We start from the raw sequence: 24681 nt of genomic DNA, 5'->3' as shown, positions 1-24681 counted from the left end.
ATAAATTAGAAGAGAGAAATTCGAATATGCATGTTGATTAATTTCAGATTCAGCCAACTTTTTAAAGTAACCTTGGAGTTTGTTGATGAATGAGTTGTTTTAGCAACATTTCCTGCATTGATTTTTTAATATTCAAAACTTAAAAGAGAGAAACTAAAATAGCCAATAATTCCACTAACTGGAAAACATTTTTAAAATGTACAATACAAAAAAAAAACAACAGAAAGGTAACATTTCCAACCCTCCTTACTCCACCATCCCGTTTCCTCTCCACAAAGCAAACCAGTTTCAACAATTTTTGGTATATATCTATTTGAATCCATAACAAGTCTATAAAATATATATTTAACAATAAAATGTACTTAATACATACAATATACATACACACAGTCCTTAAAGTTTTCAACTGTTTACTCTTGACTATTCCTAAATAGTGCTGAAAAGGCAAGATAAGAGAGTGTATGTGGATATTTGGCCATAGCAGAGCTTTTAGGATCATTAACAAATTAAACATAAGTACATTAGGTAGAAACAAATCCAGTTGCCTTTGAAATTCAACCATTTCTTTAAAAACCTGATTTAGCAAAACATACCTAATTTTTTAAAACATTTCCCTCAAATTTATATTTTTCTAAGTTCTTCAAATATTCCCCGTAATTTTATTAACAACACTTCAGTTTTTAATTACGAGACAGAGAATTCACTAGCTTGGTTGGGGATACATTTTTCCTCAGAGCTTAATGATTTATTTACATGTATTTCATTTAAGCTTTCAATGATACCCAAATGTAGTACTGTGTATTCTGATGAATGGGTGAAGTGGTCCCTTTTGGTCTCTGCAGCTCAGAGATTCTCAACCAGAGATACAGAGGTGATTAGGGCAGGGCATGCTCAGAAACGTGTTTGAAGCACAGACTGTTGTGCCTCTCCTTTAAAAAAAGGAAGGCAACCCTGACACATGCTTCATCATGGATGCACCTTGAAGACCTTATGCTCAGTGAAAAAAGCCAGTCACAAAAGCATAAATTCTGCACGATTCCACTTATATGAGGCACCCACAGTAGTCAAATTCATGGAGACAGAAAGTAGAATGGTGGTTGTTAGGAGCTGGGGGGAGGGCGAATGGGGAGTTGGTGTTCAGTGGGTATAAGAATTTCAGTTTTGCAAGCTGAAGACAGTTCTAGAAATCGATTGTGCAACAGTGTGAATACCACTGGACTTTACACTGAAAAATAGTTTAAATGGGGGCGCCTGGATGGCTCAGTTGGTTAAGCGTTTGACTCTTGATTTCAGCTCAGGCCATGATATCAGGGTTGTGAGTTCAAGCCTCACATTGGGCTCCATGCTGGGTGTGGAGCCTACTTACAAAAAGAAATGGTTTAAATGGCAAATTTTACGTTACATATATTTTACTACAATAAAAACAAACAAAAAGGTTGCAGCTCAAGATCTGCTCCCCTCCTATGCATACACTTTACTCCAACACTGAAGATGGGGTCATCTAGGAAAGAAATGAGAGTATTAGGACAAACCCATATCAGGTGTGACTGAAACTCAAGGCACACTGATCAGGTTGGTACCTGCCTGCCAGTGTCTTGGAATAATGAGACGCCAGGACGTTAGACCCCTCCAAATTCTATGCCTGGTGGACTTCTAGCCTTTTCTGAATGATCTGCAAAGACAGGGAACTCACTCTCTTCCAAGCCCACCCCCTATCCCCAGCCATTCCTGGCAGCTCATATTTCAAGCAGCTTTTACTGAGCTGGATTTGGCCTTCCACCACCTCCATCGTGGATCCTACTTCTGTCCCTGGAACACCACAGATCATGGTTCTGACCCCTCACAACAAGCCTTTGGATATCTAAAGGCAGGTCAGTCAGAGAAGCTCAATTACTGCCACTGCTGGCATGTGTGAAGCCTCCGTACAATTACAATGAGGGGCCTGCTCTAGTAGCACAAACCCAGACAGGTGCACCTCTGCGCGGTGGATTACAAATAGTCACCCCTTCCTCCAGACGGGTGCAGTCCAAGCCAGGGCACATGGACTAGGAAAGAGAGCAGGCGCCGCGCTCCTCCCTAACCTGGGTGCTTCTGTACCAAGTACAGACCGCACATGCATACATTGAGGACCTGAGCCCAGCCTTCTCTTCTTCAGACTAAACTGCCTTCCTTTCCTTTGATCACTTTATATGAGCAACTCTACCATCCTGGTCAGTCCCCTCTAAGTTCAAGATTGTCTGACCGGCAAAGAGTGCACTTGTCCTGTGTGTCCTTTGATTAATGCCCATGAGTGTGCCTGGTATTGGGAGCCATGTCACAGATGACTTATTAGGCTGACAGTCACCTGAAGCCCATATTGCCTTCAGGCATCCTGCTGCTGCCATATTATTAGCCTTGGTCTTGTTCAACTTGGTCCACGGTGAACTTCTTAAAATCCTTAAAAATCTGGATTTTTATCATTCAGCACTCTCTCCCTCTCCCAGGTTCTTGTCAGCCTGCCCTCAGTATTCTCATTCAAGTCATTACTAACCGTGTATGCCAGGACAGGTCCCAATCCTTGTGCTACCCCCTATGGTCCCCTTCAGGCTGACCACACTCTTTGGACACAGTCTTTCAGTGGTCAGAAGCCCATCCAGTTGTACTGTCACCCAGCCTGTGTTCTCCACTGGTCCACAAGGTCCAGTGGAGAAACCTTTTAGATGTCCTGCTGAAATCCAGTTACACTTCAAGTGCTATATATTTTCTGAGGAAAGGTTAATCTGACCTGATTTTTCTTGAGTCCATATTGGCCTCTAGTGATCTTTGCTTCCTTCCCCAAATTCTAGAAAAACAGCCTTTCACCATCAGTTCTAACATCTTGCTCAAATGTCATACTAAACACACCGACCTGAAGTTAGAGACTGACCCTTATGGCAAATCAGAACTATAATAGTCTGTTGTGTGGATTCCAGAACCATCTCCATTCATATGTCAAAAGTCATTCACTCATTTAGCAAGTATTTATAGATCTCCTATTTTTTTCTAGGCACTTTGTTAGATTAAAGGCAAAAGGTACAGTTCTTGCCCTCAAGGAACTTATGGAACCACGTGACCCAGGAGTGTCAAGAAAAGGCACTTCATGTTAAATGCTTTGAAAAAGGCATACACAGGGGATATAACCCAGCTAGCAGGTAGGGAAGAAATGGGGAAGACTTCCTGGAGGAGGTGTTGTTTGGGCCAAGTCTTAAGGCACAAATAAGAGTTGGCCAGATGAAGAGGGGTTGAAGAAGGAAGGCAGAGCAATCTAAGAAGGGAGTATAGCAGAGTTCAAAAGAGGACACTGAAAAAGTGGGCAGGGCCAGTTGCTGAATGACATTGTAGGCAATCCTTAGGAGTTTGGATGTTATCCTAGAGTCAGTGGGAAATCATTGAAGCATCTTGTCAGCAGAGGTGGGTTTTATAAACATCATCAAAACACCTTGTATGTGCCTGATAGATACTAGATGAATTATGAGGGGCTTCAAGAAGAAGCAAACCACAGAAGGGCAATTTGCTTCCAGCAGAGCCAGACTTTTGCCATAACAAGGCCTAGCACCTGCCATGCTTCACCCCAGGCTGGCTCTCTAGATCAGTCTATGGGGCAATCTGGTGCTTTTCCAGCCAGTGCCATTCATCATAGCTCAGATTTAACTGTTGGTGAAGGAATCAGGCCACTGGAGAACATGATTTTCACTCTGTAGTTTTTATGGAAGCCAGGGGCCTGCCTTGAAGGGGAAGTTGGCAGATGAACCCACTTCATGCTGCATTTTGGCACAGAGCTGGCATTTAGTGACCTAGGAAGGCAAGAGTGGCTGCAGAACAGCTTTTAAGAAACAAATTGCTCTGGGGGCACCTGGGTGGCTCAGTAGGTTGAGTGTCCCACATCAGATCAGGTCATGATCTTACAGTTGGTGAATTTGAGCCCCGCGTAGGGTTCATAGAAAAATTATGTCAATAGAAGCCACACAGGCTGTAGTCCCACAACAGATGCTGTTCAGGCAGCTCCAAAGGCTGCCTCTGGAAGGCTGAGTAAGTCTGCAAAATCAAAGTTCACTTGGAGAGAGAGACTCCTAGGAGCTTAGGAGTCTCCCTGCAACTCTCTGTCACCTGTCAATAACAGTTTCCTGTCTGCCCCACCTCAGACTTGCTCCCCACTCCATGTCCCCACTGCAAATGCTCTGGCTGGGCCCTTATCCCCTCTCCTTGCCTTCACACTCACCCTCTATGCATCATCCCCTTGAGTTGATCTTTCAGCTCAATCTCCTGAGGCCCCAACAGAACCACTGAGGGAAGGAAGCAACACAATTTCTCTGGCCTCCAGGGATACCCAAGGGGGCTCCTGGCCATTCCTACCTCTGTGGTGTAACACAGAGACTCACCCAGAGGTGCCTCACCCTTACTAGGTAAAATATCACACTGGCTAAGAGGGAATGGTAGAGGGCCATTGTGGTTCAAGTCTGCATTTCTGTTTGTTTGGGATCCTATATCTACTATGGTGGCTATAATGACATTAGTTTGAGAAGTGTTTGCCCTGCTAAAAAGCCGTTGGAGGCCTGGCTGGCACAGTCGGATCCAGACACTGCTGTCCAGGACAGCAAGGGGTGAGTCACTGTGGCCGATTCCAAGCACTGGGTCCAGGCCACCTGGAAAGGGTCACCAGCCTTGATGGCCTTTAATGTGGTTTCGCAATGTCTCAACGTTTCGGGCTTTCATCATACTTTGTCTGGGAAGTATTTCCTTTGTCGTTACTAAGTTCACATAGCCTTGACCTTTTCACCATAAAGAAGTCAAGGGCCATCAAATCCTGATTCCCTTTGCCTTGGTGTCAGAAGCTAAATCCAACTGTCTTACTGATCACTTTCCAGAGCAGGTTAGATTGCCCCAAATCCTACTCCACTAAAAGGGGCCCCTTGAGGAAGCCCCAGAGAATGAGAGAGGGAGGCTATGTGTCCTCTGACTGCCTGGCCCTGCTCATGAAATCCCCCATGAGCAGAGGTGTTCATCCACTGTTTCCATTCTGCATCTCTTCAGTGTGCCTTGCCAAGCTGCTGTGGATCATGATCTTTACAAAAGCTGTACTATCTTTTCATTAGCTTATACATTTTGTTTATTTGTACATTTTATATATAATTATCTTCATTATATAAACATGTTATGATTATATTAGAAAATAGAAATATGATATATTAGAAAATACACTCATTAGCTTACCCTCATTGATAACTACTATTAGTATTTTGGCATATTTCCTTCCAAACTTCATTTATAGTTTTTTTTTCATTCATCAACATTTTTTAAGCCAAGTTAGATTATTCTATATGCCCTTTTATTGTAGTGTACTTTTTTTTCACTTGAGTACATGTTATCAACATGTTCCTCTGTCAATAAACATATGTCCACAGCATAATTTTTGGTGGCGGTTTGATATTTCATTGTACAGATGGATGAAAAATATTCAACCTGTTTCCCTTTATTAGTCACTTTTGGTTGTTGCCATTTCTCTCTTCTGTTAGAAAGATCAAGGACATCTGTTTACATATATTTTTGTGTATCACTTTTATCATCCCCTAAAGATAAAGTTCTAGAAGAGGAATTACTGAGCCAAAGGGCATGAACATTTTAAAATCTTTTCACAGATACAGGGGCGCCTGGGTGGCGCAGTCGGTTAAGCGTCCGACTTCAGCCAGGTCACGATCTCGCGGTCCGTGAGTTCGAGCCCTGCGTCAGGCTCTGGGCTGATGGCTTGGAGCCTGGAGCCTGTTTCCGATTCTGTGTCTCCCTCTCTCTCTGCCCCTCCCCCATTCATGCTCTGTCTCTCTCTGTCCCAAAAATAAATAAAAAACGTTGAAAAAAAATTTAAAAAAAAAATAATAAATAAATAAATAAATAAAATCTTTTCACAGATACAGCTAGTCTGCCCTCCAGAATGCCACATTGATCACCCTTGCCATCAGCAGTGGTGAGCAGGCTGTTTCCCTCCATCAGTACTGCATTTTATCACTATTTTCCATCTCTGCTACTTTGCCTCAATAACTTGCCTTGACAAAGCCTGGCTGTGCTTTCTCTGAAAGTCAGTGGGGACACTGAGGTTGCACTGATAGGACCATGAACTGGGGCTCACTGGGCCACAGGACTCACCCCAGAAGGACAGCTTAGCTTCTGTGGCAGACTGCCACTAAGCCTGGAGCCCTCGTGACCCTGAAGTATCACAGATAAAGCTCATGTAAGCCTGCAGGCTGGGTCTTGGATTGGGCCCCCAAAGACCCCCAGATACACACACAGACACACTCAGTGATACACACAAAGGGTCACACATAGACACAGAGATATATACAGACATTCACAGAGACATACATGAGAGACATAGATACACATACACATATACACTAATGCATACAGACACAGGCGCACAATCATATTCTTAAATGCACACAGATGCACTCACTGATACAGACACATAGAGACACACAAAAACACTCATAGACATGCAGGCCCTAGTCAAGGTAGGTTGGTCATATCTTCTACATATTGGTTCCCATTTCTCTCCACAGATTAAATCTAACCTTGCCTTGGATGGGTGGACTCTTCTTCTGTTCCTTAATGGTTATCTCTTCAAAAGGATGCCCAATTTCTTAGAGAAAGGGGAAGAAATGGGACTGCCAAGAGAATGAGCAGTATGACCCTTCAGTCAGAGCTAGAGGGGTCCCTGCCAGGTGCTCATACTTCAGAGAGCCCCTCTGGTTTTTCTCCTTTCACTCTTCCTCACAGGGTGAGAAATACCCACAGCCAAGGGGACATGCCCACTCAGATCCCTGGCCCTCCTTCTAGACCACACTTCAGGTACCTGGGACCCTGGAATTCTCCCTGGAAAGTCCCCAGATCCTGCTCCCCAGAGGGAGAGTGGACCTTACTGCCAGTGTGCATACCCTGGCCTAAGGAGTAGTCAAGGGTGGCTGTGTAGAGGCATAGACAGCTGACTGTCCATTTACATGCATGTGAGGGCCCTCTACAGTATGACGTGAAGCCAGAGGTAGAAAGAGAAGGGTGTCATGCTGTAAACTCTAGGTTGGTGACCAGCTCACTCCACATCACCACATTTCAGCATAGAACACAGACGTCCAAGCCTGACCTTCCAAACAATTTTGAAGATCTATTTTTCAAAGTAGGAGAATTAATAGTTTGTTAGTTTGATTTCCAACCTTTAAGCATCTAGAATACTTAGGTATGTGGCAGGTGGGCCTCCATTTGTACTCTTGTCCCCGCCCTGCAAATACTAAGAGCAGACTTGAAAGAGAGACTTGGAAGGGTAGAGCCCATGTTTTCTATGGAGGAGAACTAGACATGGGTCTGTGAGCCAAGGCAACGTGTGCCATGAGCCCTGGCACAGTGAGGCTGTCCTGCTGGAGCTGCTATGAATGATGCCCCTTCCTTTTCAGATCACTTTCAGGAAAGAGCACCTTGAGGCCTGCCTCCTTTCCCTGGGTTGTGATGTGATGGCAAGAGAACGCAGCAACTTCGAGAGCTACTCCATGTATTATGAGCATGTGTTGGAGCATGCTAGGCAGAAGCTCTGCCAGAAAGAACAAGTACGTTCCCAGAGAGACAGGAAGTGTGATGGGGAAGGTGTGGATAGGAAAGCCTGGGAGTTACTCCAAAGAGAATAGAACAGAGGGTAGGGGAGGTGTTCTTATGCAAGAACTGAGAATGATTGGTACTCTCCAATGTCTCTTCTCACTGGCTCATTTTCTTGGGCTCTGGTATTATCAGCTGCAAGAGTGATGGCTCAGAAACACTGGGTTGTGTGCTTTGGAGGTGTCTAGTGGAGAATATAAAAAGTTAGCGACAAAGGAGCAGGTCGCCACCCCACCCCCGCACCCCCTTCCCTCCCCCAGGGAAAATGCATAACTGACCTTCCCACCTAAGCAACCCCAAAGTACCTTGTGCTGTCCATGGTCTAGCCTAGAAGCCAGGATCCTTGAATAAACTCTGTCTTCAGGATGCACTTCATGGGTCTCATTAATGAGACTTCCTTAAAATGAGATCCTACTGGTGGGATCCAAGGGTCACTTCTCCTGTCCTAATTGCACACCGTTTTAAAATGGATTGCTTCAGAGGTTTGGTGTAATTTTACTTTTCACCTAAGAAAAGTGCAAAAGCCTGAAAAAAAAAAAATCAAATGAAGCATTCAAATATCAAACGAGTCTTGGCCTCACCCCCAGTTTGGCTTATCCACATAGCCAAGTCTTCTGCATTAGTGTGGACACCTGGAAGTTCATGCTGCCTTTAGATCTCATGTTGGGCATCCTAAAATCCGATGGGACCACAAGCACAGTCCTGACTCCAGGTGGAGCTTAAGGAGCTCAAAATGAAGCTCCATTAACACAAATGGGAGGTGTCTGGAGCATGGTGTCCTGAACTGAGCCATGGTTGGAAGAACAAATGGTTGAGTTTGGTTGTACATTCTTTTCTCCTCTTCAGGAATTAGATCTTATACGAAGAGGTTCGGGTCCTCCTGAAGACAATGCTGGTCAGGTAGGTTAGTTATTACCAAAAAGTTTCTCTTCTCCACCTCACAGATCCACAATCTCAGCAGTAGGAAGACAGGAAACTTCCTAGCATTATTTTCTTGTGCCCTGTAGAAGTCCCATCAATGAAGATCCACTGCAGAAACACCTAAGGAGTGTGTTTTCACTTTTTAAGCAATAAGGGCTTTCTTTTTCTTAGCTTTTTGGTGGTTGTTGTTTTTTGTATTGCTTTGACTTATATTTTTCTTGCTATTTTTTGGGTTGGGGCAGAGGACTTTTCCCCCAAACAAGAGGTATTGAGGCTGAGGTGTCAAGAAAGGCCAATTTGCAAATGGAGACCAAGAGAGCGGAAGTATTTTATCCGATTAAAAAGTGCTTAAAGGGGTGCCTGGGTGGCTCAGTCAGTTAAGCGTCCGACTTCAGCTCAGGTCACGATCTTGCAGTCCGTGAGTTCGAGCCCCGCGTCGGGCTCTGGGCTGATGGCTCAGAGCCTGGAGCCTGCTTCCGATTCTGTGTCTCCCTCTCTCTCTGCCCCTCCCCCGTTCATGCTCTGTCTCTCTCTGTTCCAAAAATAAATAAACGTTAAAAAAATTTTTTTTTTAAAGTGCTTAAATGTGCCTCTTCTGGGAACACTTATATATATGCCCTCATATAATAGGCAACCATTTATTGAATACCTATTATATGTCTGGCACTGTTCTGAGACCCATAAACCAACCTTCAATTCTGCCACCCATATTTGTACAACAGGATGTTCACCTCTTTCATCAGCTTCAAGGTAGAAGAGCAAATTCGACGCTGATATGCAAAGAACTATTTTGTAGTGACAGTTTGGAATTTTTGAGTTATTTTCCATTAAACAATATTTGTGCTGTTAGGTTGCAGAGCTCAGTCATAATATGATCATGGAAATCACTGCTCTGAGAGCTCGACTCACAGATTTGGAAGAAGAAAATCTGAATCTCAAAGAGAAGATTAGAAAAGAAGTCCAAGAAGAATATGAAGCATTAGTTCAGGCTCTGTTTATGACATGTTTAGACATAAAAGTAAGTGACCTGTGTCGGACGTCTGGACAGTCCTGTGGGAGCCAAGTGTTAATGACCTCCACAGCCACTGAACACAGAGTGGTCACAATGACAGAATGGGCTTTGTGGTAACCAGAGCCTGTTGGGCCCAAGAATTCTCTGGCTCTGAGTGTTCACTTCAGAGAGGGGGTCAGCGATGGGTTCTCATTATTTTACCACGATAGACACTAAATTTTAGGTAATTTAGTTATTTGCTGTTTTCCTCACTCTGCTGCCAAGGGCCATTGTTGCCATCTGATTGCTGTGAAGGACAGGTGGGGGGTGTCTTCTCCAAAACCCCCAATGGTTAATATCACTGTTTGTCTACTGAGTGTGACCATCCAAGCAGGAGAGTGCAGTGCCCTAAGCCAGGACAGACCCTGGTGTAGGTAGCAACTGGCACCTCCTGAAAGCTCACTGGACAGATTCAGAATTTGAATTAGCTGTCAGTGATTTTTTTCTGGCCTTCAAATGCCCACCAGTCTTTCTCTCACGTCCAGTGTCGGGCAGCTGCTGACCTATAAGTGAAGGTCCATCCAGAAAAGGAGCAATGGGGTGCCTGTGTGCCCACGGCACTGTAGAAGCCTGTCACTTTCTTATGATGTCTGAAGAGCTATAAGATGGAGGCCCCATGCCTAAAATGGGCCATCACAGAGCCTGGTCCAGCTGTCCCAAAATTGTGAATTTCACTACAAACCCGCCCCCTCTCTTGCTATTGGATGTTTCCCAGAGCCAGCCCCCAGTGGGTCCTTACTTCGCTGTCTCTCCTGGAGGATTCTGGGTCCCTGAAGTTGTTACATTGACAGGAGCTTTCACCAGAGCTCTGCCTTGGCATGGTCATTCCAGAGAGGACCAGAGATTCCTCCTCACTTATGAAGGGTCCATAAAACACAAGTGCTTACAAATATTAAAGAATCGAAACCAAAACGCATTGGGCCTGGTATTGCAGGAGAACAGACAGTGAAGTCTGGAATTGCTAAGTCATCTTCCAGGTATGAAATTATTGAAAAATTTCTTAATTTTTTTTTTAACTTATGCCAGATTCCTAGACAGAAAGTGGATTCTCTACTTCTCCCAGGCTAACCTAGTTCTGCAGGCCACCTGAAGCAGAGACTCTCTGTTCTACCCCAGACTCTTAAGTAGGTGGGGAAGCTTTCTCTGTGTGGCCAGGAGCCAGACTTCCTGCCATGGCTGCCCAGCTGGGCACTATCTTCCTGCTTTCCTCTCCAGGAAATTGGTTCAGAGATGAGAGGACACCCAACTCTACCCTTCACTGGAGGATGCTGGGTCTGTAGTTGTACTTAGCAATGATCAAGCTGTTCCACCAAAAGCTGTTATCCACAAGCCATTCAGAACAGACTATTTCATAATGAGACTTCTGCTAAAACCGAAATGGGAAAGTAGCCAGCCTGATTCCTTCCTCTACTGTATTTTTAATGTAGTTCCTCATTAGTGGCTCATCTATATAGTGTTTTATCTGGTCAGATTCTGCTGAGTCAACCTGATTGCAAAAACCCCTAGGTTCAAATTCTCAAGTAACCCTTTAGAGGAGGAGGAGTGACTCAGTTTTCCACCTGTGACCTTCCACTCTTCTATCCATTCAACTTAACTTGGCATCTGGTAACTTAGGCTCTAAGACATGTAGGGTCTATCTGATGAAGCCCTGTGGACTGAAGACAATAGTAAAGGGGGCTGATAGGGAGACTTCCAGATAATACCTGATAGAATAATTGGGTGGATGATTTTTTTTTCATGTGAAATCATTTCTGAAAGTTAGCTTTTAGAAGGCAAAATGACTCTTCCTCTACTGTCCTTCCTGAACTTGAGTCTGCAATTTGCAGGAAAAACTGGATGAGAATCAGATGAATTTGATCCAGAAAGTGTGTGAGCTCATTGGCGAAGTAAGAACAGAAGGGATTGACAATATGAAGGCCCTAAAGAAAAAATGGGGCTCTGCCAGACCTGATGAAGGAATGAAAGAAAACCCAGCCAAAGTACGTGATTTCATTTAGCAATAGGATATCAGCATTTCATCTCAGCATCTGACCCTACCGCTCACTCTGTATGCATTCCAGTCTGGTTTCCCTGAGAAAGCATTGCATCAGACATTTTAAAAGGGCATCAGGGCTCACAGCACACTTGTGTTATCTTCTGGAAGGCACGTTTTTTTTTCTTTTTGAAGTTTTTATTTAGTGTGTGTGTGTGTGTGTGTGTGTGTGTGTGTGTGAGAGAGAGAGAGAGAGACAGAGACAGAGAGAGACAGAGAGACAGAGACAGAGAGAGAAAAAAATATGTGAGTGGGGGAGGGGCAGAGAGAGAGGGAGAGAGAATCCCAGGCAGGCTCTTCACTGCCAGCACAGAGCCTGACACGGGGCTCAAACTCACAGACTGTGAGATCATGACCTGAGCCAAAACCAAGAGTCAGACGCTTGGGGTGCCTGGGTGTCTCAGTCGGTTAAGCACCCGACTCTTCGACTCTTGATTTCCACATTTCCAGTCAGGTCATGATCTCACAGTTTGTGATATCAAGCCTCTCCACCCCACCCCAGGGCTCTGCACTGACAGTGTGGAGCCCACGTAGGATTCTCTCTCTCCTCTCTCTGCCCCTCCCCCACTTGCACTCTCACTCTCTTTCAAAATAAATAAATAAACATCAGAAAAAACAAAAAAAAAAAGGCTGAGCCACCCAGGTGCCCCAAGGCCTGTATCTGATGTTAGAATCTGTGCCCTTCCCATGGGGGCAGAGTTTTCTGAAAGTAAGCCTTTCTCAGCAGGAGCAGCTGCGCGCCTTGGAGCAAGACAACTGCCGCCTGTCTGCCCTGGTGTGCAAAGTGAGGAGCCTGGGCCACTGGAGGTTGGCTGTGCAGCGGGCTCGCTTCCAGGGCCAGCTGAACAGGGCAGAGAAGGTGAGTGTTAGGAGAGGGAGGCCCGCCCACCCCGCACATCAGGGAGTGACTGACAAGGTGGGGGGCTGGCTGACCTGGGGGGCTGGTCTTGCCCTGGTGTTGGCAAGACCAACCATCTTAACGGATCTGACAGTCGACAGTCGGGGAGTTTTCCAGGGAAGTGACTGAATGTCAGAGCCCCCAGAGAAATAGGAAAGAGCCAGAAGCCAATGGCAAAGAAGCAAATGGGAGAACAGAGAGTCTAGCATGAGAAAAGGGGAAAAATGGAGGGAGGACATCACCAAGGGTTTGAGGCAGCTTCATCCAAACACCGTAAATCTTTGAGTTTTCAGACATGATTATCTGAGGAAAATGGAGTAACAAAATAAGTGGAAAATCAGCTTCAAGGCAAATTGGAACCAAAGCACATAGAAATAGTGGTTTGGAAACTTTCACTTAGTGTTTCTGAAAGTCCCTATTTGCTCTGCCACACTGTTCTTCAGTGAGGACACAGAGAAGGCGACCAGAGCTTCTTTCTACCAGAAGTGGTTTTTTTTTTTTTTAATGTTTATTTATTTTTAAGAGAGACAGAGAACAAGAACATGAGTCAGGGAGGGGCAGAGAGAGAGGGAGACAGAGGATCTGAAGTGGGCTCGGACAATGACAACAGTGAGCCTGACCTGAGGCTCGAACTCACAAACCGTGAGATCATGCCTGAGCCAACTGAGCCACCCAAGTACCCCTCTACCGGAAGTTTTTAAAAATGATGGATAATGAAGTGGTTTAGAGACTCTTCTCAAATGAAAACTATGGAAAGGAAACTTATTTCCTATCTTACTGTGTTTGGGGGTGTTCACAGGAAGCCATGCAAAGTAAAAAAGAGTGTTTGAGCATCAAGCTGATGGCAGAACGAGAAGCGGTTTTATTTCATCAGCAGTTAGGGGTGCTACGGCAGGCCCTGGCCGGGGCTCAGGCCGCCAACACCAGGATGCGCAAGCAGCAGGATAACCAGGTATCTGAACACCAGAACCCCTCTTCCTCCCTCCCTTTGAGCTCACTCTGCAAAGCTGACTGTGGCCCTGGAAGCAGCACCCTGCCTCCTGCAGCAGTCACCGGGACTCCACAGCTGAGGCCAAGCAGGAGGCACTGCCAGAGAAAGATGGCCCAGACCTCAGCTTCGCTTCTACTTCCCTTCTAGCCCTAGACACCAAGGAGAGTGGCCAAAAGTTGGCTAAGATGGTGAAATACTACCCTTACACAAAAGATCGTTCTTCGGTGTGTATGTGTATGTGTTTCTCAGAGGATCTTTTTGCCTAGAGGGCATCTTGGGATGTAGGTCTCTGCCTTTAGCCCAGTCCTTTCATCTCCAAGCACGCTTTCCATCGATAGTGACCTTCTGCACGTGGAGTGTGGCCTAGCCATCAGCATTATTCCCCAAACAGAGTCTTGCATTCTTTCCTGATGACCCACCCATACTAAGTCATAATTTCAGAAGTCACTGCTGCTCAATAAGGGGTGGGCACCAAAATGAAGGTGTTTCCAAGTTTAAGCTCTAATAACTGGGCTAACTCTCCAAGCATGAATGAAGCAGAAAGACCCTAGGTTTAGTTTTATTTTTATTTATTTTAACAGTTTTGTATCTTTTTTTAAGTTTATTTGTTTATTGAGAGAGAAAGAGGAGAGAGAGAGAGAGAGAGAGAGAGAGAGAGAGAGAGAGAGAGAGAATCCCAAGCAGGCTCCCTGCTGTCAGCACAGAGCCTGATGCAGGGCTCAAATCCACGAACTGTGAGATCACGACCTGAGCTGAAACCAAGAGTCAGATGCTTAACTGGCTGAGCCCCCCAGGTGCCCCCAGAAAGACCCTAGGTTTAGAGAGACAAGAGTTGAGTTTAAATAAGAGTCTGGGAAAGCTGGGCATATTTAAAACATGACATATAATTTGTTCCTTTTCGACCTGACATCCTCTGTTATTGTGCACCAGGTGAAGAATGGAGTATAATTATGTAAACTGTAACATCACCATACAAATATTATTAGTATTAGTATTATAATTGAGGATTGGACATCTGGTACTTATGGTGCTACTGATTAGAAAAATTTCAAAACAGAACCAAATTATCACTACGCTTTTCCTTCATTAACCATCTGGAACCTGGCTTCCCCAAAGCTATTTTGGAAGTCAAAACAGAGGCAAGATTAGAACCTCCCTTCTCCACTCCCTGCTTTGTATTACATCACTCCTTTCTCCCCAGGCAAACCCTTCCCTGCTATGTCATGATAAATGCTCAATGACAAGGCAAATGTAGTTTGTGGTGGATATAACTATGTGGTTAATAAGTTAAGTAACATACATACTATCATCAAGTTTGGGCATTAAAAGACCCAATTTCTTGACCTGTACAGTGGCATTACCACTTGCCTGGCTTTTGCTCTTTGTTTCCTTTGTGCTCCCCCTGACTGTTGCCTCAGGGCTTACAGTCCAGGCCAAGCTGGCCTAGGTCCTGGTAGTCTTGCTGCCTGCTAGCCCAAACAGAAAGGCCAGCCTCTATTACCCTGAGCCCGGGAATATTCCACAGAGTTGCGCCCCTGGGCCCTACTGGAGGGGTTGGCTATTGTGCTGGGCAACTTCTTCCCCACCTTTTGGTGAGAAGAAAGACTCTGCCTTCTTCGTTTCCTTTGGCCTTTTCCTGCCACAGGCTCGATTGCTGAGAGAGCTGCAACACAGAGTGACCGAGGAAGCTCGCCACAGGCAGCAGCTGGATCTAATGAAGGCCTCCGGCATGGAGAAGCTCTTGGAAGATGTGCGGCAAAAGGACCAGCACCTGCAGCTCCTTACTGAAGAGGCAGAGAGGGCTTCGAAACTGGGCCGGCTTCAGCAGAAGAGAACTCAGACAGAACTCCGACAGGTAACTCCCGGGGGAGGTAGCAGCCACTCGAAAGCCAATCGGGGTGCACCAGCCAGAGCTGGCATTCTTCTGGCATTCTCCCTGCCTCTGGTGTCCTCCACCTTTGTCATTTCTAGGCCCACAGGAAAACGGAAATATTTCTGCCCATGTTGGGTGATGCTCAGGTTGCCTATGGTGAGAGAGGACGGTTTGACTGCCTCAAGGCCCAGAATCTTGGCACCTTTAGAACCCATGTGGGAAACATGTTTCCATCTGGCTACAATTTCTGAGCTAGGGAATCCTTTAGAAAATTCCAACGGTGAACTGGAAAAGCAGCAAGCATTATGGAAGCTATTATAAGAGGATTTTAGTCAAGGTGTTTCTGGAAATTTAGAGACAAAAAGGAAAGGCAAAAGTGATTTCCAGACACAATATATTTTTGTTAAATATACCCCTACAGCAAGAAAAGAAAAAAACAAACAAAAAAAGAGGAGGAAACGATAGATGTGGATGTGGATTAATGCAGGTTCCAACACAGGAGAGCACAGAATGTAATCCAATACAGAAGGCAAAAGAAATAGCACCTTCCAGAGCAGGCACTTCTCATGTATTCACTGAAGGAATAAATCACTTCATTCACCAGAGATATTAGGAAAGAGAAGTTGGAAAGTTAAATTAAATGATTGGCCGGGGCGCCTGGGTGGCTCAGTTGGTTAAGCATCTGACTTCGTCTCAGGTCATGATCTCACAGCTCGTGAGTTCAAGTCCCATGTGGGGCTTTGTCCTGACAACTCAGAGCCTGAAGCCTGCTTCAGATTCTGTGTCTCCCTCTCTCTCTGCCCCTCTCCCACTCTCTCTCTCTCAAAAATAAATAAAAACATTTAAAAAATTAAAAAAAAATTAAATCATTGGCCAAGTGTTTCAAGGAGGAGATCAATGGGGAGAAGTCTGCAAAAACAAAGGACAAAATTTTAAAAAGGCTAAAAATTGAATTGAGGCAATGCTAGAGAAAATATTTTTGGAGAAATGGAGAGAAAATGAGTAGCTGTAGAATAAAAGAAAAATTAGAATTTCACATTTATTTCATGAAAAATAAACGAAAATATGACTTGAATCCTTAGAAACATTTGGTGTCACATATTTATCTTTCAAATTAGGCTTTTCCAGAAACCAGCACAAAAATAAGGAGTTCATCTCTCTAGTTAATAGCTAATTTTTGTCTAACGGCAGAGATTCTAAAAGCAGTCAAAAACATTTTGAGGCTTCTCTCAACAAATACATGTCTTTAGTGTATATATGTAAAAACGATCACTGGCTGTTTCTAAACCGCCCTCCACCTCTGCTGGCAGCTCCTGTCCCCTGGGCTTATGGTCTCACTTCTCACCAACTAGCAATCCACCTTCAGCCAGCAAGAGCCCCTAGGACCTACGGTGACTTCTTTAGTCCATCTCCAACCTCCAAGTCCGAGGGCAGATTTTGACTCTCTGACCTTGGAGAGCATGAATGTCCTTGCCTACCTCCCGTTCCTGGGGACGCTCTAGAGTCAGACTTCCTGATTCACACCCCAGGGCCTTCCACCGCGTAACTTTAGGCTAGATCTGTGGTCTCTATGTGCTGTAGTCTTCTCGTTGGTACAGTGGAGAACGATATACTCATTTCACGAGATTTTTAGGAGGATTAAGGTAATTCAGATGAAGCACTAAGATCAGAAACTAATACACAGCTCTTGATAAATATTGACTATATGTCTTTTGGCTGGGAATATGAAGGTGAACACTTTTGGAAACAGACTGACCTGGATTGGTTGTGGGATCTCGGGCACACCTGTGATGTGGGGTGGGGTCCTTTTTAAGGTCCTAACACAACACAAGGTCCTTACTAAGCATGTTTCCTTCCTTTGTTAATATTTTTCCAATTGGTTTAGCCCCAGCCTGGCTCAGAGGTCTTGATAATGTTTTTCTTGATATGGTTTGATATAGTTTGATAAGTCTTGATATGGTTCCTGTCCATGGGGATCGAGGAGCCTACACCAATCCCTGCAGTGCATAGAGGCACCTTGGGCCTAATTTGTATTAGGAAGTTTTCCTAACTCTGGGGATCTGATCTTCTACTGACAGTTACAGTACACTTGAGAGCATCCTGCACGCACAAGAAACTGCCCCTTTAACTTTTGTAGGATGAGCTGTAGGTTATAGCGTCAAAACCTCACAGGCCTTCTGGTTGGGTCTATGCAGACAAGAGTGTGCTGAATTTTTGAGATTAGCCTGTGGATTAGCTTGCTGGGGCTACTGTAACAAATTGCCACAAACCAGATGGCTTAATACAACAGAGATTTATTCTCTCACAGTTCAGGAGTCCAGAAGCCTGAAATCAAGATGTTGGCTCTTCCCGGGGGCTCTGAGGAAGAGTCTGTTCTATGCCTCTCTTCTGGCTTGTGGTGGCTGCCTGTAGTCCTTGACATTCCTTGGCTGGTGGCTACAGCACTCCAATGTCTGCCTTCCTCATCCGATGGCCTTCTCCCTATGTGTCCCTCTGTGTGTCTGTACCCTTTCCTCGTATAAAAGCATCAGTCATTGTACGTAAGGCCCACTCTTAATCCAGTATGACTTCGTCATAACTTAATTACATCTGCAACGACTATTTCTAAGTCAGGTCACATTTTGACGTTCCAGGTGGACATGAATGGGGGAGCACTATTAAGATCCACCCTACTATTCTGACTTTTTTACAATTATTACCTTTTTATACTTTATAATTTTATGATATCATTAGAATCATATTGCTTTTTTATACTTTTGAATAATTTTTATAATTCAATTACTTTTTATAATCTATATCCATTTATATGTATATAAATAAAAATAAACTTCAAAAGAAAAGACACCTCCTGTCTATACAGATGAGGAGCACCTTGGATCTGGCCACGTGGGTCAGCTGTGCTAGCAGAGAGCCACCCAGATAAACACAAAGATCACCTCTCTGGGGCACCTGGATGGCTCGGTCGGTAGAGCGTTCAGCTCTTGATCTGTGTTCAGGTCATGATCTCACTGTTAGCGGGACTGAACATGCTGACAGCGTGGAGACTACTTGGGATTCTCTTTCTCCCTCTCTCTGCCCCTCCCCGACTCATGCTCTCATTCTCTCTCTCTCTCTCTCTCTCTCTCTCTCAAAGTAAATAAAAAACATTAAAAACAAAAGCTCGCCTCTGAGTATGGGCCTTATATAAGGCCAGGGAGATGGTGCTCAGGGCATCCCTGCAGATAATGAGCTGCACTGAGCTGAGCACAGAGATCTGGAAGAAAGATCAAGTCTTTCCTTTGCTTGAAACTGTCCAGAGACTTCCTCCTGTCCTTGGAGTGGTTTTGTGGCTTGGCCTACAAGGTCCTCTGTGAACTGAGGGCCCTTTTCCATCTCTTCTCTTCCCCTCCCCTCTGGTGAAATAAACATAAAGGATATAAATTTTGTGAGTAAACTCCTGGCTATTATGAGGTAATAAGGGGGTCCAGGGGCTGCCTCTGCTCATCTTTGGTTTAAGTTCTCGGCCTTCTTGGAGCTCTTGATTTTCAGAAGGCTGAGTTCAGCCTGACCAGGACTGTGTGAAGATTTATGTTCCTGGGGTGGCCTGGACCCACACTCCCCTAGTAACCCCAGGAACTAAAGCGTGCACCAAAAAAGCATCTCTGCTTCCTAAGCACTTTTCCCCTCAGCTGAGAAGCCGGCTTGTCCAGGAACGCAGTGTGAAGCTGGATGCTTTCCAGCGCATAGAAGAGCTACAAAGTCAGCTTAATGACGCTGAGCGATTGTCTGTCCAGATGAGCTCACCAGGCGGTAAGCATGTCCCCTATTCTAGCTAGAACAAACCCCCAGGGTCTGGGGTCTGAATTGAAGGAGGGTCTCATGGGCCAGCCATGACAACCCAGTGGTTATTGCATAGGTGCTCCATGATGTCTGTTGAATGAATGAATGAATGAATGATACATGAATGAATAAAACTTAATTCTGATTTGCAGTCATAACTTTCTCCTTTAGTAGAAAGGTGACTCCAGTCACCTTGGAGTACTGACATCCAATCCTAAAAGATTTCAGTCATAAAAACTGGTCTCAGGAGGGTGTAATGTACCACTTAAAGAACACTGGGTACTTTACTATATTTTGAAGCATCTTAATGTCTTGGGACATCAATGACCACGTTTCTCAAGTGTTATTTATAAATATATTATGATTCTTGGGTGCTGGGGGCTTGAGGAGTGCTATGGAAATGGCAATCAAGATAGCCCTCTGGGCAATGTAGCATAGAGCAGAGGCCAAACCCAGGATGTCTCTAAACTGGCTTCCTTCCCTATAACTTGAGGATGAAATTAATTCCAAGTTCTTTTGTAGATCTATCAAAAATATCATCAAATATCAATAACCAGGACTGAATAACTGCATATGTTGGTTACTATACTTTGACACTTTCATACTTGTGTGTCCTTTATGTTTGCTTTTGGCTCTTTACCAGTTGAATATATAAGATCTTTCACAAACAGAAAGATCAGTGTCAAAGATCAAGCAAACAAAGATGGAGTTACTTTGGGTTTGCTGAGAGCAGGGCTGGGCTCGCTGGTAAAGCCCAGGGCTCTCCCCTCTGCCTCTGTGCCTATTTCCTGGGCCCTGACCACAGGGGGAGGTTCCCCACCCCAGCTGTGCTGTCCAAAGAGGAAGAGCATCAAAAGTACTGAAGGGCCCTATTTTGGCCACTGACGCTGAGCAGTTCTGCACCTTGAACTCTCCTCTCCACACTCCATGGGATTTTCCTGTCTATCCCTTGCCCCTCTGTCTCCAGCCCAGCTAAGCACCCTTTTTTTTTTTTTTTTAAAGTAAGCCCTACACCCAACGTGGAAGTTGAACTCAGGACCCTGAGATCAAGAGTCTCCTGCTCTGCTAGCTAAGCCATCCAGATGCCCAGCCAAGCATCTTTTTAACCTCTTTTTGGGTTAACGTGTCCTTTCAAACTGCCCTCCATGTCCTCCAACACCTGCACATTCATGAAGGAGAAGCAGAGTGAGGCATGAGACAGGTGCAGGATGGGGCAGAACCCTAATTCCCAAGACTGGGGATGTGGCAGGAGTGAAGCCTCTTTCCCAGAAAGCAGAGCTAGAAGTTTCTCCTAAGCCCCAGCCCCCACCTGTCCCCCACTGCAGTGACTCATTGGAGGGGAGGGACTGGGTTGCACCTATCTATTTAATGCCCAGCACTCCAAGGGGACAGCTATACTATTAATGTGACAAGGTAGAAGTCATTCCCACTCCTTTCTCAGCTGTTGTCCAGATGAAAGCATGAAGTGACCGAGGTCTCTCCTTTCTGTCGTGGTGGTAGCAGCAGCCACCCTGCTCCCTGCAGCAGAAGCATCAGAAGCAAAGGCAGACTTAAGGAGCAAGCTCTCCTTACTTGGCATTAGCATGGTGTCCCCTTAGGATCTTGCACCTCTTGAGGAACTGTAATATGCTCTAGTGCAGTTAGTCTTAAAATGCTTAAGGAAAAAAAAAAAAAATGAAATCACTTGGCTGACAAAACTGTGAAATGTTCAGAGGTAGACCAGCTTCAGTTTGCTTGATCCAGGTCTGACATACTTTCCCGGGGCCTGACCCCTCTGTCTGCCCCTCTGGGCTCCAAGAATGCTGGGAGCAGAAAGGAAGTGGAAGTAACCCCTCGGGAAGCGAGATGACTGCCACTGCTGTCCCTTCCATCCTCTGTTCCAGCTCACATGGCAGGAGTGAGTGTAGAGATGGGACAATTAAAAAGGATCAGCCCCTGACTGGGCTGACTCAGGTCATATGCCCGAATTTGAACAAATCACGGAAGCCAGACACTAAGATGCTTGGTGGGTTTAAGCCCTGCTCACATGTCCCTCCCCTGGAGCTGAAGATGGGTCAGCTCACTCTCTCCTCTTCCCAGAAACTATTTTATATCTTCCTGGCCTCTTCAGATCCTCAGACGCTGTCCTCCTCCCCAGCCAACACTTTACCTCCAGTTTCACAGAGCCGTTAAAAGCCATCATGTGGCAGAGATGGCTGGGTGGCTCAGTTGGTTAAGCATCTGACTCCTGCTTTCCACTCAGGTTATGATCTCAGGGTTTGTGGGTTCAAGCCCCACATGGGGCTCTGCGCTGACAGCGTGGAGATTGCTTGGGATTCCTTCTCTCCCTCTCTCTCTCTGTCCCTCCCCTGCTCATGCTGTCTCTCAAAATAAATAAACGTTTAAAAAAAATTTTTTTAAAGCCGTCACATGGGAAACCCCTCTATTTTTTGACCCCAGCCCATCTACATTAGGTACTCAGCTGCTTCTTGGTCCCTTCTGGTAAAATGGAAAATGTGCCCCGTTTCTTCCCTGGGCCAGTCCCAATGCTTGAGATTCCATTTGCTCCTAGCTTTTCAGGGACTCTGAACTATTATTTATCTGCTTTCTCTATATATACTCATATTTCCTACCCAACTACCCTTCTAATCTTGTAAACAACCATTATTATTGAGTAACACATGCCAGGATCACAAAATCCACCCTAAACTAAAATTAAACATCTACCCAGTTGGTTGAGGAATCTGGGAGCTATACTTTGTCACCCTGTAAGTCCAGTTAATTACCAAGTCCTATTAACTCGAATATCCCTAAGTTTGTCCACTCCTACCCACCATAGTCCAAGTCACCTATCATGTCCTTCTCTTTCACTTGGTCATGTGACCCGCAGGCAAATGATTCCATGCAGATTTTGACATCTTCATTCAAAATTGACAAAGTTGGATTAGATGCCCATTTCAAGCTTTTCTAAAATTTTGTGGATTAAATCTAGGCCCATATATTGCAACCAGAGATATAATTTAACATTTTCAACATTATAGGACTTATATCTCGGGCTCAGTGCTCCCTGAGTTCTGCTTCCACATCATTCAGATACTCCCAGCAACACCTTTTAAAGACTAATCTTATGAGCAGTAAAATAACAAGAAGGATTCAAAGGCCAGAAACTGTAAGTAAAGATAAATTTGATTATATATTGGAAACAATGAAAAATGTAAATATGAGATTATGGTTTTAGGTTAGGTTTTTTCAAACTTACATTAAAAAATTATATATCAGGGCACCTGGGTGGCTCAGTCCGTTAAGCATCCAACTTCGGCTCAGGTCATGATCTCGCGGTTTGTGGATTTGAGCCCTGCTTTGGGCTCTGTGCTGACAGCTCAGAGCCTGGGGCTTGATTTGGATTCTGTGTCTCCCTCTGTCTCTGCCCCTCCCCTGTTCATGCTCTGTCGCTCTGTCTCTCTGTCTCTGTCTCTCTAAAAAATAAATAAACATTAAGAAACATTATATACCTGGCTGTTATCTAGATACTTGGGTCTAGATAATAAAATTCTGGATTTCTCTTAAAAAGGCTTTCTCCATGAATTGTTGCCAAATCGATGTGTTTGTGGGAAGAAGGATGGTTCAGGGTTTCCTACTTTGCCATCTTGCCAATGCTACTCCTCAATAATAGAATTCTGATGTCAAAACAATTCAGCTCAAAGGCACTTACTCAATTACGTTTATTTATTTATTTTTAAATATGTTTTATTGTCAAGTTAGCTAACATACAGTGTATACAGTGTGTTCTTGGCTTCAGAGATAGATTCCCGAGATTCATCATTTACATACAACACCCAGTGCTTATCCCAACAAGTGACTCCTGATTTCAGCTCAGGTTTGAACCCAGGAACTGTGAGATTGAACCTGAGCCAAAATCAAGAGTCAGACACTCAACTGACTGAACCACCCAGGTGCCCCATTTCTCACACGTTTTTAAAACTTTCTGCTGTGCCAGGGAACTCAGATAAGAGATCTGATGCTGCTAGTTAAAAAAAAGTGTTTATTTAAATAAATGGATGTGGAAGTCAATGTCCACACTTTGCTGTGTTCTGTGTCTGAATTTCTTCTTTTTCTTCAGTCATCTACAATAATTAACTAGCAGTTCTCACAGTTCATGGGTTCAAGCTCCGTATCGGGCTCCATGTTATTGGTGTGGAGCCTGGGAGCTTGGGATTCTCTCTCTCCCTTTCTCTCTGCCCCTCCCCCTCTTGCTCTGTCTCTCAAAAATAAATAAACTTAACAACAACAACAACATGTGAGAAATCTACCCTCCAAAGAAATTCTTGGCACACAGATTAGGTCCAGGTATAGCATGTGTATGAAGATTTTTTTTAACCTTTCAGCTTTTAGTGTATGTAAAACAATATTTACACCCTCCTCTACCGCATAAGTATTACGCCTTTGCCCGATTGTTTTTCAGAATCCCCTCCAGACATTTCCATGTCAACACATTTAAAATTCTTCCCTCTTAGGAGGGAAACCATAAGAGACTCTTAAATACTGAGAACAAACTGAGGGTTGATGGGGGGTGGAGGAGAGGGAAAGTGGCTGATGGGCATTGAGGAGGGCACTTTTTGGGATGAGCACTGGGTGTTGTATGGAAACCAATTTGACAATAAATTATATAAAAAATAACTAAAAATAAATAAAAAATAAAATTCTTCCCTCTTGCTTTGAGAAAAATTAAAAGGAAAAGATTTAATCATTCTGTCAGAGAAATATGCCATTCTAAAGTCTCTTTTGAGGGTGTAATTCTGCAGCTGATAGTCTGGTTATTGGACCAAAAATTTGCTTCTAAACATGCAGTTAAAGAGTCATACACAGAAAGAGAAGAAACAGGTCAGGAATGTGCATTTGAGATCCTTGACCAAGTAGGGCCACCTTATTAATGCCCATCACTGGCTCAACTTACCAGTCTCTGTGCAGTCATCTTTCACCAAAAGGTAAGATTCTAGTATATGTCTATTTGTTTCTGCAAAAGCCTTTTCCAAAAGGAAGCAATATTCAGTTGATGTGTATGGAACCACAAGGGCTTTTAAGACTCCCTCCATCCCCATTTCACTCCCAAAAGCAAATGTTGCTGTTGTGGGGGAGGTCTGCGATCACAGCTCATGGTTGAGAGGCTGCTTAAGTAGCCAAATGCATCAGAGGAGAGCCACTGTATTTGAAAGATTCAGAAGGGTGATGGTCTAAATAAACCCTAATAAATAAGGGAATGTTTTGTGGGCCCATTGGCGTGTGAATAGAAACCCCAAGCAATAAACCTAAGATCCAGGAAAGGCACAAAAGAATTGGAGCCTCTTCAAATCTATCTAAGCTCTGACTTCTTAAGGCCTAAGAGACAAATCAAATAAATGCATATTGAAGAATAATTTATACATGGCTGGAATGTAAGACCACCAATGATTTTCTTAACAAAACAAAA

The 24681-nt window shown here is 44.5% G+C and overlaps 1 protein-coding gene across 1 annotated transcript in view; it reads left to right on the top strand.

Annotated features, from left to right (window-relative positions):
- CCDC162P (coiled-coil domain containing 162) overlaps positions 1-24681 on the top strand; it is a 176857-nt gene that overhangs the window by 151550 nt on the left and 626 nt on the right. The window contains exons 39-47 of the mRNA XM_027057133.2: positions 7455-7604; positions 8497-8550; positions 9422-9589; positions 11449-11601; positions 12382-12513; positions 13352-13504; positions 15189-15398; positions 19085-19205; positions 22256-22383. Of these exons, the coding sequence (XP_026912934.1) occupies positions 7455-7604; positions 8497-8550; positions 9422-9589; positions 11449-11601; positions 12382-12513; positions 13352-13504; positions 15189-15398; positions 19085-19205; positions 22256-22383 (1269 nt within the window). The remainder of the gene's footprint in view (positions 1-7454; positions 7605-8496; positions 8551-9421; positions 9590-11448; positions 11602-12381; positions 12514-13351; positions 13505-15188; positions 15399-19084; positions 19206-22255; positions 22384-24681) is intronic.

This window comes from Acinonyx jubatus, chromosome B2 (genome assembly GCF_027475565.1).
Source record: "Acinonyx jubatus isolate Ajub_Pintada_27869175 chromosome B2, VMU_Ajub_asm_v1.0, whole genome shotgun sequence".
In the NCBI taxonomy this organism is placed as follows: domain Eukaryota; kingdom Metazoa; phylum Chordata; class Mammalia; order Carnivora; family Felidae; genus Acinonyx; species Acinonyx jubatus.
This window is presented reverse-complemented; position numbering and strand designations above follow the sequence as displayed.